Source organism: Anguilla anguilla, chromosome 6 (assembly GCF_013347855.1).
Source record: "Anguilla anguilla isolate fAngAng1 chromosome 6, fAngAng1.pri, whole genome shotgun sequence".
NCBI classification, from domain to species: domain Eukaryota; kingdom Metazoa; phylum Chordata; class Actinopteri; order Anguilliformes; family Anguillidae; genus Anguilla; species Anguilla anguilla.
Genome location: NC_049206.1, coordinates 16,730,962 through 16,748,998, shown reverse-complemented (window position 1 = coordinate 16,748,998; position 18,037 = coordinate 16,730,962). Strand labels below are relative to the sequence as shown.

The 18,037-nt window shown below is 41.9% G+C and overlaps 1 protein-coding gene across 1 annotated transcript in view; it reads right to left on the bottom strand.

Moving 5' to 3' along the window:
* Nucleotides 1-16,742, bottom strand: part of cdc73 (cell division cycle 73, Paf1/RNA polymerase II complex component, homolog (S. cerevisiae)) — a 69,516-nt gene extending 52,774 nt beyond the window's left edge. The window contains exons 1-9 of the mRNA XM_035420692.1: nucleotides 16,574-16,742; nucleotides 15,630-15,735; nucleotides 15,235-15,304; nucleotides 15,022-15,084; nucleotides 14,085-14,137; nucleotides 13,162-13,250; nucleotides 10,716-10,929; nucleotides 2,310-2,408; nucleotides 1,119-1,197 (exon numbers count right to left, since the gene is read on the bottom strand). Coding sequence (XP_035276583.1) covers nucleotides 1,119-1,197; nucleotides 2,310-2,408; nucleotides 10,716-10,929; nucleotides 13,162-13,250; nucleotides 14,085-14,137; nucleotides 15,022-15,084; nucleotides 15,235-15,304; nucleotides 15,630-15,735; nucleotides 16,574-16,704 — 904 coding nt within the window. The 5' untranslated portion in view covers nucleotides 16,705-16,742. The remainder of the gene's footprint in view (nucleotides 1-1,118; nucleotides 1,198-2,309; nucleotides 2,409-10,715; nucleotides 10,930-13,161; nucleotides 13,251-14,084; nucleotides 14,138-15,021; nucleotides 15,085-15,234; nucleotides 15,305-15,629; nucleotides 15,736-16,573) is intronic.
* Nucleotides 16,743-18,037: the final 1,295 nt, after the last annotated feature.

Sequence of the window (18,037 nt, the reverse complement as noted above, 5' to 3'; positions counted from 1 at the left end):
TCGACCATAAGCCTGCCATGTATAGCTACATCAACAAGAGAGTATCTACGAAAGAAATCTTTGAAGTCAGCTTTGCAGATCCTGTCGTGCAGTTTTTTTTTTAACGTTTTTAAGCTGCAGGGCTATATTTGGTAATGTTGATAAACAGCTCAACTCAGAAAGAATTTTAACTTCTTCAGTGATCAATTCAGCAATCGATAAACGTCAGATAGCCACCTTTAGTATAAATAGAAATGCATGTCTAGAAATATACAGCCATTTACAGATAATCAGAGACTTTTCAAAACGATTTATTTATTTTGCGCTAAAAACAATCTGTTTTGGTTTAAATCAACAACATGAGCAACTTCAAGTACCTGCCATATGTTTGTTTGTTTCTACGGTATGACTAAACAGCTCTGGTTTAAACAGATTAGCAGTTGCATACACCTTCCTCTTGTGACTTCTGACTGCTGGAAAAGGATAAGAGCGTTTGCGGTGTTCTTTTCAGCCAGTCTGCTCTCATGTCAAATATGATTTTGCCTTCTGATATGGCCTTCGTGCCCCAAGAAATACTGGCTTGCCCTAAACATTTATTTTGAGGTCTGATGAGGTCGTCTCAACTGAAGCCTTAAAACTACGTGCTAGAGAATGCCACAATACATACAAAGGGGGAATCAATTGCAATCTGCATTTAATTTGAAGTTATTGGACTAATGGTTACTCTATATTACAGGACACATGTCATCCTGAGGTCAGCAAATTAAGAAAGAAATGCATACAGCAATGATAAAAAATGCACTTTAACTTGTTAAACCGCCTGAAAGATAAGGAAGAAATAAAACTTGCATCCCACACCACAATAGACAAGATCCCACACAGGGGATGCTATTTTCATGCAGGTTTAAAATAAGAGATCACAGTTACATGATTTCCTTGGATTTTCTATATACTGTACAGAGGGGAGAGTGGGGGCCATTTATTTTCTTCACTCGACTACGTTATTGTTCTCATTTAAAATATACATGTGTACCCTTACAGCGAAAGATTTCTGAATGAAATGGTTTTCAAGTCTGGTTGCATGGAGGGGGGCAGGAAGGGGGAGGAAGTAGGGTTAGATGAGCACACACAGCACTCACCCTCTTTCCCTTTGAACCTCTCCTGATCGTATCTGTTGTATGCGGCTGGCACGGGCTGTTTGTTTCTTATGGACGGGTCCTAGGGGGGAAGGAGGGAGAAAGTGCACACAATTGATACAACTCGGCAATTTACAAAAAAAGAAACACAGGCAATGGCCATATATGGTCAACAGTGAGAAAACAATATCATTGGTTGATCCGAATAGGTTAATCGTGTTTCCTTTCACGTGGTTTTCCTTTTTTAGAAACGTAGGCCAGGATTCATTGTGCATTTATCTTCAACTTTGATTGGCAAATAAAGGAAAGAATGCAGGTTTTCCAAACAGTTTTCAGATACCCAGTTTAAGGGGTTTATTTTGCCGATTGCTGGACTCAGAAACTGTTTCTAAAGGGGGAAAAGAAACCGTGTTGGTTGAAACCATGCCTTAATGTGACCCGCCTCAGCAAAAAGCCTACCTCAAATGCCAGGTCTCTTTGGAAACACGTCCTCCAGAAGAGTTTAATATACATATTTCATGAATACTACCTGACAGCATTGTAATATGCAACGCACAGGCATCAGAAGGCTACATGCCAGCCCTAACACCATAGGAGAGAGAGCAGCTCAGCAGAGACGCAACAGTGTCATGTCAGTTCCTGCTTTTCAAAAGCACTAAATAAGGACTTCTTTCTTTCCCCCGTCATTACAAGCCGCAATTAGACATGTATGATGAACCGCAATAATGAGACCTGAGGAAAAACAAGCTGCCCTCAATTAAAAATAATTTGCGTCACACTAAAAAGAAGATTCCATTTCAATGCCAAAAATGACTGTGTAATCTTAGGGTTGTAGCTAGGTAAGCTGTTTATCTTAGTTGACTTAGTTACTGCACTCCTGCCTACTCAACTATTGCCTGTATTATTTGCATAGACCGCTTTGTTGCTGTTTTTGTTTATGTTGATCAGAATAACCTACAGGGTCCAAGTTAAACTATGCGCTCGCTCCCTGCACTTGGAACTGTACTTCCCTCTAGGGTTTTCAACACACTTGTTCCTGGTTATGGTTATACACTTTGTTGTACGTCGCTCTGGATAAGAGTGTCTGCCAAATGCCTGTAATGTAATGTGATGTACTGGAAAAAAAAAAAAAAGTAAGAAAAATGAAGGAATGGGCGGCGGACGAGGAGTGCGGGGGGGACATGTCGTACGCACCACCTGTGTGGCGTTCGGCGCCGGCCTCTGCTCCGGGGCCCGGCCCTCCTCCCTCGCCTTCACCGACTGCAGAATGGCGAAGATGTTCTTGGAGAAGTTCTGCAATAACAAAGAGTGATTAATGAATTCATATTTGATCCTCGGTGCCCTGGGGGAAGGGGGGGGGGTGTGGGGGGAGAAGGGAGTCACAACTAGAGCAGTTTCCCTGCCCTCGTGTGAGTGTGCTCTCCCCACCCCCCCCCCCCCCCCACCCCCCCCCCCCCCCCCCCCCCCCCCCCCCCCCCCCCCCCCCCCCCCCCCCCCCCCCCCCTTCCTGCCCACCCCCCTTCAACAACACTTCCAAGAGCAGCGGTTCTGTGCTGATAATCAAGTCACCCGCATTGCAAAGAAATGCTGACATTATTTATTATAATTAACCCAGCTGTCGCCTGGTAATAAATACACCGCTCCACTTTGGTTCTACCACTGAGAGAGAGAGAGAGAGAGAGAGAGAAAAGAGCTCTGTGAAGACAAATGACTTTCACCACAACTAAGTATGAAGCAGGCGAGGAAATTAAGTTATTTTTTTGAAGTTATTCTGGGGTCATTTTCTTTCACAAATCGTGATGCTAGGCTACGTGAAACCAAATGCGTTTCCGCATGCAGCACTGCTGCACAAATTTGACATCATTTGTTGGTGTGGTGCCGGTGTTGCAGTTTGCTCAAGAGCTGGACCACTGCCCTTTCACGACACAAACGCAGTTCTCTCTTGGGTGTGGTCCCTGCCACTCAACCTGAAACAGCACAATGTGCCAGCATTGCGGTATTAATCAATGCCTGCACTAGAACTGGACCACTTCCTTTTCACGATCGAAATGTCGTTCCTTTGATGCCTGGGTGCGGCCCCAGCAGCTCAACAACTGATAAAACTAGTTGACATTATACCACTCAAGTTATTTCTTTGCAAATTTCAGCTGTGGTTACATGCATCAAGCATGTTATATAAACTATGTTCTTTAAATCTACTACTTAAAGATGGCAGCAAAGTAAAGGGCTGTTCTAAAAGCAGTTTTCACCGTTCGACACTTGACAGAATCACAATATGCTTCCCGAATGAAGCCATGTAATATTTATAGGGTAAACGTCCCTATTAAGCCCACGTACCATATAAGCCCACTTGCAACTTCTGAGTCAAATCAAAAAAAACTACATCATAATTTTTTGCTGTGTGATGTTTTTTCGAATGAAGCTGCTTGTTACGTAAATGACACTTTTTATTGTAAGTCAATCACATTTGTCGATATTGAGTTATCGAAGCGTATGTGTGGCATGTGCCTGCTGATCCCAGAAGAAGTTGCAAAAAAACTTAGGTGATTTTGGTACCCTCAGAAAATAACATTTTTTGTATATTTCTACTCCTGTTTTTGGAAAGTACTCACTTGTTATCAAAATTTAAGTGATTAGTGTTTTGAATGAGACATATGTTAGAATATTACCTGAATTAGAAATATTGTGTCTTTTGAAATCAAAATATGAGTTTTAGCACACTAGCAAACAGACCACATGCTGCATCAATACAGTAGCTACATAGTATGGTTCATTGCAATGACATAAAGCATGATAAGCATGTATAGTTTATATTTTTGTATGCAGTTTATATTATTATACTGTTAAATAGACAATAAATGTGTATGTTTATCTTTATTTATTTTTTAATTAACATTTTTACCTGGTGGGCTTAAAGGGGACTCTAGCAAAAAAATCACACTGTCTGAGGTGGATGTAAATGAGTATAGCTAATTACTTCTCTACATGATCAATTTATACTTTTCATATTATGTTAGTGCACCATATATAGATGTATTTCATACAGTTGTTTTTTTAATGTCATGTGAGTAGAATAAAATATTCTGTCTTTAACCATAAATTCACTGATGTTCCCTTTAAGCCCACCTGTTCCCATTAAGCCCACTTTACTGTGTTTCAATGGGGATTTTCTCCCTTTTGACCTCTGAACCATTTTCCTCCCTAATTTTGACCTCACCTGATGAATCAGCTCCATAATTCAGATAATTAATACCCATATTTAAATATCAGTGATATTGCATACGTCAATTCATTCTGGATAGGCCTGTGTTCTATCTTAACATTAGCAATAATTTTTTAATCTTTACTTTTCAGATGAGTTTTAGTTTAAGATGACTAAAACACGAAAGAACTACAGTTCATGCCCACGCATGATAGAAGCGCAAGTTCATCCTCTGCAAAGCAGGGCTGTAGGGACCTGGACCATTCTATTTGCGCAATCATGAGGTCATTGAAAATCTACAAAAATGAGATGAAAGCCATGAACGACTTGCTAGCGTAAGACAAAGACAACCACAACGTGGGCTAAAGATTGAAGCAAACAAATAAAATAAAGCTTAGACCACCCTATAACCTGTTATGTTACACTACTAAGATGGAGCATAGAGCAAATGATAGCCTTACTAAAACGATACAATCACCTCAAAGAGCATAGGCCTACGTTTAGTCTAGGAGAAAGTAGAAATTGCAGAAATGTTGACATCTTTCTTGTTTATTTTAAGTTATAGGCTAATGATACATGAGCTTCAATATGTTATGACTGATGTCTCCTCATAATGAACTGTATGTTTTAATGTTACTCCACAATGAACTGAATGGTTTTAAAATGTGTTTTTACAATGTTTTCAAACTACTATCCTAAATGTGATTAACATTTGAAAAGTTATTGTTTAATTGTAAATCCTGAAATTGACTCATTTACTATCCTTAGACCATTAGTATTGAACTTGAAATTGTTTTTCATTCAGTCAGTCGGTCTTCAGAAATCTTCATAAAAACATCTGCACTTTCAACCAGCTGACTGGACCAGAAATTTTGGCCAATTTCAAATGCCAACAGCGCACCATAGGATAGAGATACAGACAAAATGACAACACATATTGAAAGATGAAGTACTGAAGAGTAATTTCCACTATAGTTTTGATTTTGTTCGTAAATAGTTTTTTGGCTACATTCCAAAGAAGACATGTTGTAAGTTTAGCTTTTTCTGTGTTGACAACACAGCAAAAAGGCTGGTCATGCCTATTTCAAATGCCATTTACAGGCCATAGGATAGGAGTGGAGACAAAATGAAAATAGCTATTGAGAGCTAAGAGATTACAGATTTGAATAGAACAAGTTTGTATTGTTAAGATTTTTTAAATACATATTTATTTATCAACAAATCATGAAGTGGGCTTATTTGGAACACCCATGGGCTTAAAGGGTACGTTAGGTACCCATTAAGCCCATGCCAGACTTTTGACATATTTTGACTAATTAAACAATAAAAACATTAGAAATTGGTATAAATGAATTATTGACACTTCAAATGAGAGATTAGACTTTCATTATAACTAAAATGTTCTCACTTAAATTGGGGCAGTATACATGAAAAATGTCTGAAAAGCGGATTTGGTGGGCTTAATAGGGACGTTTACCCTATATTACATGGTTATTCAACAATATAGGGGGTGTGTGGTGTGGTCATATATGCTAGCATGAATGCAGGATATTCTGTTTCGTATATTTTTTTTACTTGTGTGCAGGATTACGACTGTTACGGCTCACGGAAGTCAGTGGTACTGACCTACCAAGAGGTTTAAAAAAGATTTAAAAGGCGACAAATCAACTTAGTGCTACTTTCTGAGAATATTACCTCTCAGAAATACCCTGTAGAATAACACAAGCATAAAAGCATTTAACAACAGCAGGCAAAGTCACATGGTCATTCATAAATTTACAAAGAGCAAGTCTGCCCCCTGCAGGAAGAAACAGCTTTTGCATGGAATAAGAAAAATCTAACTTCTGCATAGAGAGACAAAGGGGAAGGGACCTTATGCCATCAAACATTGACAAAGACACAGCTTTACCATATAAACAAACTTCAAAAAAAATGTATTAACCCCTAACAATCTAACCATATTCAGAAAAGCCATGCCTGAATGAACTGTACAAGTAACAAAAAAGTTAATAAGGTTATTATTTTATTTATTTTTTTACTTTTTTGAAATTGCGCGCGCACCTGCCAAGAACGGCCAGGCGGCAGGTTAAGGTGACCAATACTTTTTTTTCTTTTGAAAGGCAGCGAAAAACGATGGCAATATCCCCTGACAGGAGACGGCAGCCTGGGATTTACAGGGCAGGTATCGTGTCAATTTAATGAATTGTTTTTCATGGAAACAAGACCAGGTTAAAACCTTGTATATGGCTGGACCGGCCGACCAACGGTGTGACGTCATACCTTGGCCAACCAATGGTGTAACTTCATCACCAACTCAGTCACAGACATTCGCGTTTGTAGGGCAGGCCCCGCTGTTGCGGTCCAGCCAAAAAAGAGCCTGTATCCTGATATAGTTTCTCACTTCTTCGATAATGTGGAAAGTAGAGGGTTCCAGAAAACAAGAAAACACCTGCATAATTTACAAAAAAAGAAAAAAAAAAGCCACACTCGTCGTTTCCGCCAGGATAAGTTATTTTATTTTTTTGTAATGGCTGAGCACTGCCAAGCGTCTCTGCCTCGGGGAGCACAGAAACTAGCAGAAGTGCCTCGTCATCACGGCCTACCTGGCGAAGGCCCGGCTGGGGAGGAGACTTGAGGCAGAAAGCGACTTGTCCTAGGTGCGCGCCCGATTAGTTCTGACAGTGAGGGGAGAGCTTTTTAACCTACAAGACCTTGGGAGGGCCGACGCCGAGAAACATTTCCTTCATCATCTGAGGTGACGCCGCGGCTTTTCCCCAGTTCTCCACTTAAACCTGTGGTCCTGCGGGTTTCTCCTATAAAAGGATCACGGTGCGGTTTTCTCCAAAGAAAATGTCACCCTGTGGTACTTTGGCTGACAATGTACACAAAGTCTACTATAACATTTACGTACTGTGCCGGTGTATGGAGGTAGCAAATAAAATCAGCAAAACGTTATACATGTCAGCGTGTGTGTGTGCGCGTGTTCATGTGTGTGTGTGCGTGTGTGTGTCTGTCTGCGTGTTTGTGTGCGTGTGTGTGTGTGTGCGTGTGCGTATGCACGTGTGTGTCTGTCTGCGTGTGTGTGTCTGTCTGCGTGTGTGTGTGCGTGTGTGTGTGTGTGTGCGTGTGAGAAAGTGTATACATATTTCTGTGTATTAATCTTGGGACAGATCCCATGAAACCATAAACCCACGGACTGAAACTAATATTCAACATCTGCTCCGGTTATTAGTATGGGCCCAATTCCGGGAGGGCCGGGTGCATTTTGGACGGATTCTCTCCCCCCCCGTTTCCCCGTAGCTTAAATGGTCCGGTCGGTTAATTAGCCCCGCGCAACTGTGCAACTCCCAGAGCGCGCCGCCGTGAAATATGCAAAAGAGGCGAGCGAACGTTTCGGCTAATTAAGTAATTAGGAGGGGAGGCTGGCTCCGGAGCCCGGCCCTCCCGGAATACGGGAAGCACGCCCCCGCTGTAAAAGAACAATAATGAGGCCTCTAAATCAGGCCCCTGTCACCGGGAAACCTTAAAGGGGCAGGCGCGGCGGCGAGGAAACGAGTCCGCGATGGCGGAGATTTAATCCTGGAGTTACGGTGGGACGTTCGCGCCGCTGCGACTGCTTCACGGAGTGGAGTTGCACGGGGGACAGAAACGGCACCCTGGCATTGGTTTCTTTCCAGTTAAAACTTGGGAGGGGTTCCCTGACAGGACCCACATAATGACAATGCATTTCCAGCAAAAAAAAATCCCGGATTTAAATTTCAGACCGACGTTACCCAATATGTAATTAACATGGCTTTTTAACACGTTTCAAACTGACTGCCAAACGCAGAGTACAATTCACGTTAATAGCGCAGCGTTTAATTAGGCATGTAAGAATGTTAACGGGACTGCTGCCGCTTGATTGGCTGGCTGGCTCTACCATTAGCCAAAGATCTGGCTATACGTACATCTCATCTGCATTCTGTCCGTTCTCCACGCGGTGAGTGGCAGACAGTGAGATGGTGCGAATGTGTGAGAGATACTGTTAGAGGAGATGAAAAATATCACCAGGCCACACGGGCTGCTGCCACGCACGAGGGCAGAAGGTGTAATCACTCCGACGGGCGCATTCTGTGGCGAAAATTAACCCCCCAATTCACAATCCGTGTGAGTACGTTGCACAGGAAGAAAAAGGCAATTACTTCCTGTGGATAATTCATAGGTAGGGTAATAGAGGATCGTACTGTGCTCTCCGAAAAGCAAGGAAGGAGGCTTCCGATTGGTTCGGGCGGTAACGGCGTTTGCCGTCGTTACCCGGCTGCGAACTGGGACGTGACGATTTGTCACCGTGCAGACGGGGGTGTGTTCAAGTTCGGCAGGGTTCCTGAGGATACCGCCGCATTAGGTATTCCCATCAACGCGGCGCGTGTCCACGGGCCAGCGCTCGTCATCAGAGAGAGATAAGCCGCTTCTGCGATTAGCCCACGCAGTCTCCAGCCCTGAGGTCTGGCACGCGGGGTGTAGAACAGTCACCGCCAACATGCAGAGTAACCACAACTAGACACACAATTGCAAGATGGCGAACTGGGTGGAAAGAAATTTATGAAATCGAGGATTTGTATATACTTTTATATATATTTTATTATACTTATTTTTTTTTGTTTTTCTTTCTTTACGCGGGAACTCCTTCCCAGAAATCCGACGTGGGGCGTGACAGACAGATGGCTTTCTGATGCTGCGCGTTTCAAGCCGCCGACGCGATTCCGAACAGACGCGGAGACTCGACAGGCTGGCGAGGCGGGCGGCCGTGTCAGCCGTACTCAGATGCTTTTGGCACAGCGTCTGACTTATAATGGGGGAGGGAGTTAAAAAATGAATACCCTGGGCTGGGGAGGGACGCGGTGGGCTGGGGCGGGACGCGGTGGGCTGGCTCAACGTCGGCGTGGCGCGGTCAGACCCATGGATTTTACAACGCGTCCATCTACGACAGGGCTAATAATGACTGATTATGCGCTCCTGCAACACTGTCAACTTAGCAGAATTGCAACACTTGGTAATCAAGCCCGGGGCAGAGGGGGGTTTGATCAATAGCAATTACAACTACGCCCCCCCTTAAGTCCCCTCCCCCCACCCCCCACCTGTCTGAAACACTGCAAACTCTCAGCAGAAACACAGGAGTGCGGAAAAACAATGCCGCCCACACTTTAGGTTGTTTAAGATAACGGGCAAAATGACCGTGTTTCCTTCACCTCCAGCACACTGGGCATGAGGACTGCTGAAAATTGGAACATGAACAAGTTCTGTATTTAATAGTCTCCAACCGGAGACATGCTCAGAATCGTTAATTCTCAGTTAATGAGCAACAGGACTCATGGCGACCACATTTGGAATATTGCACCACTGTCACGTACAGACAATCAGCCTTCAATGAGCTATAATAATATTCCTTTGCAAACAAACATGAATGATGTGATGAAGTGCTTGTTGTCCTGCAAAACTGTAAGAATTTGAAGCAGTTTGTCTTTCTGCTTAGTTTTTTGATCCACGTTCTCATTTGACCACAGCATGGGAGTGATTTCATTCAGCATGAAAAAGAGGACTCCTGACTGTATTTAGCATTTAATATAAATGTACCAAAGGCCAAAGATCAAAAGCATTGTGACATCACACCTGTGATCCTGGTCTTGGACCATTAGAAGGGCATGGCTAGCATTGTGACATCACACCTGTGAGCCTGTTCTCAGGCCATTAGAAGGACATGGCTAGCATTGTGACATCACATCTGTGAGCCTGGTCGTGGGTCATTAGAAGGACTTGGCTAGCATTGCGACATCACATCTGTGAGCCTGGTCTTCTGCCACCAGAAGTATGCAGCTTGCATTGTGATATTACCAAGGAATCTGGTTTTGGGCCATGAGATGGACAATGGCTAGCACAGTTTCATCACACCTATGTGCATGGTTCCAGGCCATGGCTGCCTTTCATTATGGATGCATTCTAGTTAGGATCCATGGCAAAGTACCATATTGTATGTCATATGTATTCCAAACTACAAGTATACATACATTAAGTCCATGCTAAAACTGCCAGATGTGTACTTCAACAACAGACAGACCCTGAATTGTAAACATGCATCAATGCATACTTGTATGCGTTTTCTACTCCCAGAGATCATTGCACTAAACATACAAACTCATTTAACATAGTAACCAGCGAGGAACGTGCTTTCAGGTTTAACAGTTATGGAAGTACCTTATTGATTTCAACAAATTTCTAGTGATCATAGCTAGCTAACGATATTGACGCTGGAAAGACTGTTAGCTTGCCTTGGTGCCCTTTGGCTAAATTTGTGCAGCAGATACAGATCTGTTCTGCCATATCCACCATTTTTCCTTCACTGTGCCTGTGGCTCCTCCCACCTTTCCGCTGCTCTGCAGGATGGTGGTCCTCGTCCTCCACACTCGCTCTCGACTGACGATGTCCCTGGTGACGTCCACTTCCGCGTCCACGAAGCTCCTCTGCTTCAGGGTGATGTCGTCGTCCAGGTCCGTTTTGATCGTCGATCGTTTCTTGGCCATGATTTTGGCTTTGATGGCGGCGATTTTCTCCACGGACATGGCTTCGGACAAAGACCTGGATTTGGAAAAAGGAGGTTAACTTCACTCAGATGAAGCAGGGCCCCAAAAACACAATTCCATATATTTTAGATAAATAAATAAAAAGTTTTAAAACAAAATTACAGCGCAAAACTTCACAAGAAATGAAAATGCCCTTATTTCATTGAAATGCTTCAGTTTACAAAGCTGTTCGGGGGAGGGAGGAGAAACAGTTCCATCTTGTGGCCAAACAGGAGATTTAATTTTTTTTCAGTATTGTCAACATATCCTATGAAAATACCAAACCAAAAATACTTCTTCCCATTTTCCTACTCCATTTAGCATTCAAACAGGAAAGACATTCATTTCAGTTGTGTGCTGAAATCATTAAATACAGCTCAGAAAGAGACATTTTCATTTTCAGAAAAAGGAAAATATTATCATGAAAAACATGGCCAGTGTAGCCTTTCCCAAATTTATTTCAGAACAGCAAATCGTTGATTTGACTGACTATTTTCAGTACTTTGGTTCTGAGCCAAACTACTTTCCACATAGAAAAAAAGCAATAGTTGTCCCTTTAAATTCTTTCAGTAAATTGTACAAAGGCCAGGTTCTTAATAATGGTGAATTTTGCTGATCAAAGCAACAGTACATCTCTCTGACTTATTATAACACTATTTGGACAACAATGGAGTTCTATGACTTCTGGTATATCAGCGTTGGCCACATGGACAATAATTGATAAAAATTCATTGAGAGTTGGACAGAAACATTGGTTTTAGTCTTTCCATAGGATATGCTGACGATACTGAAAAAATAAAAATGACTGTTCTTGTCCTTTAAATATCTGGGGGAGGACAAAAACCTGTCCAGTTACAGATGTACTGGCAAAACAATCAGGTCAAAGAGGGTGACCAGAGTAAAGTGCTAGAAATATAATGAAACCAAGGACAAAACAACAACAAAAACAAATGAATAATTAATTTCTAATACCATGTATTCCATAATAACATTAAAAAAAGATTTTTTAAAAATCTACATATTTAAATTGACCTCCTAGAACTCAAAAAAATGAGAAATTTACATTTGCAATTCAAATGTTACCCTCTCTCTTCTTGAGATATTAAACATAGTTAAAATTTGACTTTGAGGCCTATTCCAATTATACAACAGACAGCGAATGTAAAAATACTTCCTTCCTTCCACATTCACCCTACATTCAAACAATTATTCTTGGTGCGAAGTCCATTTATTTTTGTGTGCGTCCACGACATGCCAGCCAGATAACTTTCATTAGTTCCTTAGCCTGAGTCTCAAAAAACTTCAAGATAATAATTTTGTTTGAAAATGAACACATGTGGACTATTTAAACTGGTGACTTTGATGTTGTTTCAATTTCACGCGGGGAACGGCAAAGACTGAGAGGGGTGTCTAACCTCCTGCATCGCAATCTTTCACAGCCATCTGTTTCACAAAAAGATGATTGAAAGCCAAGTCCCATACATGCGCCTATCTGGCAGGGAACATTCCGGAAGAGTGGAAAAAATACAAAGACCTTCGACAGGAAAATTGAATTGTCATTGAACGTGATGGTGCATGACTGTTTAGTGAGGGGGGAATGTCTTATGAATGCCATTAACAGCGTGGTATGAAAGCCAGTGGCTCGGTTCTAATCTTGGATATGTATTGAGCAAGTTAAGAAGTTTATTATCCGGAAATTATTACTACTATTATTATTTATTTTGTTAACACCATGAACGATTTAAAAAATACTCATAACCATGTTCTTTTATTTCTTCCCGTCGCATTTCATACAAACAAGCAGGGATGACTTTCATCCAAATGTTTAAGTATCACCAATGATTCTTGCATACCCATTCCCTTTTAATGCCAAATATATGCTCTCCTGCCAAGTGCAGTGCAGTATACAATTTACTCACCAAAGATTGCCTGAATTGTAGCAGGTCTTGGGAAAAACAAATTTTACATAGGGGACTCCGCTAGCAATAAAATGGCTTGTAATTGCGAATTATTTTGCTCATAATTATTCCGTAATTACCAGGCTATCGAGTACAGCAGAGCTTTACACATTGTCATCAAAGGACTGTGTCAAATAATTTTGATGGGAGTCATCACACATTGCCATTAAAAAGCCTTGACTGCCGATGCCAGCCCAACAGGGAATGGAGGTAAACTGTAATGAAGTACAGACATGTAGAACACGGTGCTACGGAAGTGCGCTGCTTGTGGGAAAACGGGGGACTCGGACCTGATCTGGTCGGTCTGTACGATGCCTTCCTTGTGTCCCTCCAGGCGGGCGGCAAGACGCTCCTTGTCCAGACGCACTCGTTCTTCATCCTGGCGAAAGGAACAGCGCACGTTCGTTCAGTGTACCGGTGAAAAGGTGGCTGGGCATTCAATGTATCGGCGCATTTTTTCATGAGCGGGGCCTCTGTCTGCGAGGCAGCTAACCGTTTTACTTTGAGACCGCTATATATATTCTTTTCCCTTTTTTATGAGCCAGGTTTTGCCCGGCGACAGTGCTTACATTTTCAAGTGCGTGTGTGATATTCCTCGATTCGCCATGGAAACGAGTCAAAACACAGTTGTTTTAAGCTTTCGCCTCCTCCCCCGTGCAGCAAAAACACCAGAGAACCTGGCTTGAAAACCATAATACTGCAGGCTCTACAACTATGAGGCTTCTCCTGTACACCTGATTTGTACTTCTGCATTGAATCTATGCCGTAGGTACGGCGTAGCCGCGTTCCCTACACCATAGCCTGACGCGCACCTCCCCAAAAATGTAACTACACGTCGCGGCGACGCAGACCGCAACAACTGCGATTGGTCCGCTTGGTAGCATCGCATTTCCTCCTATGCATTTCCAACTAGCGTTTTGGCGATGTATTGCAAAGCGACGCAGAAAGACCAGTGCACAAGTATAAATGCTCACAACGGCGTAGGCCACTTGCGTAGGCTACGGCGTAGGCTCTACGTAGATTCAACGCAGAAGTATAAATGAGGCTTTAATATGATAGTAACCCAGAACTATGCGTTTCTGTACAATCATCATTATACACATATCACTGCGTTCTTGTTATAGCCATTGAATAGATCTACCACTACTACCAAAAGAAGGTCATCAAACACGGTCAGAAAAATGTGCAGAACAAGACTGAGATCTTTCAGTACCTCCACTCTTGGCTTTTTTGCTTCTGACGAGACTTCGTCTGCTGCTCTTTTAACTGAAACCGAACAAGAGAAAATGGGATCAATGCCAGTGAAGCAGGAAAACATCCAAACCCGTGCTATTCTCTAATTTTGTTGGGATCCGAAATGTTGATACTGATGCACGCAAGCGAAACAACCCCAAATAGTTTTGACAAGTAAAGCAACAAACCTATTTGTACAGTGCATGAAAGCTCAAAAAAGCAGTACCAGGTATTAGTATGGATTCTAAGTATGGACTGTCTAACCCTTCAATACATTCAACAGCCATACAGTTCACTGTTTTTCTATAACAGGCCTGTTTCATTACATAGATTTGTTTTTCATGGCCTGGCTAACCAGCGGAACTAGAAGGGGAAGAACTAATGGATTCTGTGTTTTGTCACAATGCAGCTACGATTGTGAACATAACTGAATGTAAATTACAGTAATTTGCCATCAGTGATATTAAATTTACAGCATACTTCTTGCACTCAAAGTGATGGGTCTAAATCCCAAACAGGTGTGCTCACTGTTTGAGATGCTATAAATACAGAGACCCATCTACAAAAGCTGTCAGTGTGCTGCCAGAATTCCTCTTTTCCTTTATAAGAATGCAGACAGCCAAGCAATGCTTTAATACAGAAATTCAGTACAGATACGAAAGCATACATAAAACACTTAGCATAGTGACACTATTTATTTGTTGTGGCGCCATCCATCTTCACAAAGGTTATATTTAGCTAAGTGTATCCACACAGGGGAAATGCCAACAGATGCAAAGCAACCCTCAGACAACTCCGTGGTTAAACAGCAATGCCACCCTGCTTACAGGGGTCCTTAAACACCAACAACTGCTGCAGTATGAAACGGCGTTTTAAAAATAAAAACAATCAACAACTAATTTGTTCTGACCACATACCTTGCGTCGGCCTTTGCAATCCAATTTCTATTGGCGCACTTCTGTCGATACTGGCTGAAGTTGCTGGAGGAAGGAGAAGGAATAAATTAAGTAAGCAAGTCTTACAGGAACATTTCTTTTTAAAATATGTGCCACACATTCACACAGGTGTTTAAATTATTGCAATTATTTTAAATTCATAATAAAAAAATCGAAAGCTTTGTTAACACTTACAACTTTCTCCATTGAGATAAGACAGCAAATCCTTTCGATCAGGTCTTCTGACTACCGGAATGCTTTCTGTCTGATGGAAGAGAAACAAAGACCACTTTCATAAGGGCAACGCATTCAGGGATTAATGGACCATAAAACACTGCAACGTATTCTTAAAATACTTACAGTTTAACTTGCAACAAACAAGCATTCCCTCTGTAACTAAACAACTGCTGACTGACTACACAATATTATAATCAAACAAGTGGGAGGAAAAAAGTTGATACATTTAAGACAAAAAATTTAATATTTAATTTTATAAAAATAATAAAAACAACACATTTTAAAGAGACAAAAGTTTGTGTAAATTGTTCGTGTGATAAATTAGGTCACAGCTTTATAAAAGTTCCACTTACTGCTGCCCTTCGCACATAGGCCGGGTGAGAGAGATGCACGTTGTTGAGGAGGAAGAGGATGGAGTCCAGCGTGTAGTACTCCTTGGGCTGGCCCTCCTTGCCAGTTCTATAATATTAAAATCACATTTGTATCATTCTTGAATAAACAGACCAGCAAATAGCAAGAACTTCAGCTTTCCTCAGTTTCGTGTCTACTACACGACTCGACCAGAACTGCTTAAAGCTTTGCTCTTTTCATTTTGGTCCCAAAGCCTACAGATGAAAAATATATGCAGAAAAAAACAGCTATCGTCGGGAGGTTAAATAATCTACTACAACAAACCACCAAGCTCGGGCTTTTCACTAGCGGGCTGAACCGAAAACAAGTTAGTTAACATCTGCAAAACTTTTTTTTTTCAGGTACGCACCCAATTTAGCGTTAGTTTTACAATCTGACCAAGCAACCAAGCCAAAAAGCCAGTTCTAGCCAACTTATTTCAACGACCCAGCTTCACCTAGAGCGCAAATGACAACCACGATCTTGCTCTGAACTATGGTCAGGTTGGTAGCCGTCATGACAGCGTGCATACTCGCTAGATTATGTTGGCTATGTTGTTGTTGTCGAACGTGACAGTCGAGGAAGGCAGACTGAGCATGAAAACGGTGAGCGCTAAATCTCCCGACCGAGCTAGCTAGCCGCACTAGCTTGTAAAAATAAGATCACCAGCTACTGATCATTACTGAGCATGAGGTTGAAATCCTAAAATTAAATGAAGCTATGAACTAAACGAATACACAGTGCAATGCTCCAACTAACCAATAATTAAGCACGCTACCACATAACTACAGTGCGAGCTACTTAGCTCGCCTGCAACATCGGACATGCTTGGAGATAGGAAAAGTTTTTTTCCTGGTCACAATGTGTAATACAATATAGGCAGCTGCTACAAACGGCATTCACATACCCCCAAATGACATAGTTGGTTTTGACATTTTTAGGCCAGGAGAACTCTCCGAAGATAACTTCATCACCCTTGGCGACGATTTCTTTTTTCTGGATGTTGTATTGACGAAGAACACTCAACACGTCCGCCATCTTCAATAGTCTTCGCAGAGTGAAATTGCTAGGCCCCCAAGTACTCTTCAATTGAGAGTGGTCGTGCAACACGCCTGATCAAAAATCAAACCACTGGCCGTCATACGCTTTTTGACATTAGTGTGCTTCAAATGAGTCAGTTGACCTTATATGTTATTCAATACACGTTATAGACACATATATAATACAGACATAATGCATACGCTCAATAATTGCATGTGTGCGGCTGAACTCTATTCTGGAATTGGAACAATATCTCAGGCATACTTCGAACCGAATGTTTGGGATCCCACTACTGAGTTGAAACGTGGGCGTGGTTATATTTTGAGGGACTTATTTATACGGAAGCAAAAACTCCATTTACTTCTTTTCACAGAGCCTTGAAAGTCGAACCTGAAACATAGGCAAACAATTGTGCGTTGATTTGTTACCTTGTCGTTATACTTTAAACTTTCAATAAAAAAATGTCGAACAGTGAGGGGCTGCTCGGGCATTCCCGAACCTTGGATAGACATGAAACTCTGCCGGCTGAATCATCACCTCAAAATTAGCAATAGCGTTGGAAAAATGTGTATACTTTGAAAAAAGGCAAGGGTACAAGGCTGTTTATATAACATGTTTTTTGAAGACGCATAAACTACAAGTCCCGAAGCGCAGCTCAGTTTTCTGAAGGTGAGCCATTTTGCCGAGGTAAAGTTAGTTAGACCCAACAACGATGAAGCTACCTTGAATCCGATCTATGATCCGCTTCAACGGGCGCTGGTCATAGGCTGTAGCCAGAGCCGTGGCTAACCCTATCACCATAGTAACAGGCGCCAATATTCATGGGTAATGTAGTATTTTAAATAGCTAACAAAAACATAATACTAAACTATATTGGAAGACTTCGTTACGGATGGCCACAACATAAATATATCATAAGTAATGTGGAAGAGTCCAGTTATTCTCTGGTGCATAATATTGCAGTCTTTGCTGAGATCAAAGTCTACAATCTGGACAATATGTGTAGAAAACCAAGTCTGGAACGCTTAACCCTGTCCATGTTTCCTCTCTATTGTGTTAATCTATCCATTCTATATCTATAGCTTTTAGGTCTTGAAACTGAAAGCTGTAACATGCTTGCAAGAAGGGAAGCCATATGCTTCCATATTTTCTAATTCTAAGCTGGAAGCTGCTTTATTTCATCAAGGGTACAAGGTCATGCTGTTTTATGTATACATATCTCACCAGGACACTCATTCCTAACATACACTACATTTCCAAAAGTATGTGGACACCTGAACATCACATCACAGCTATATTATCATCAGACCGAGAACAGCTTCTTCCTGCG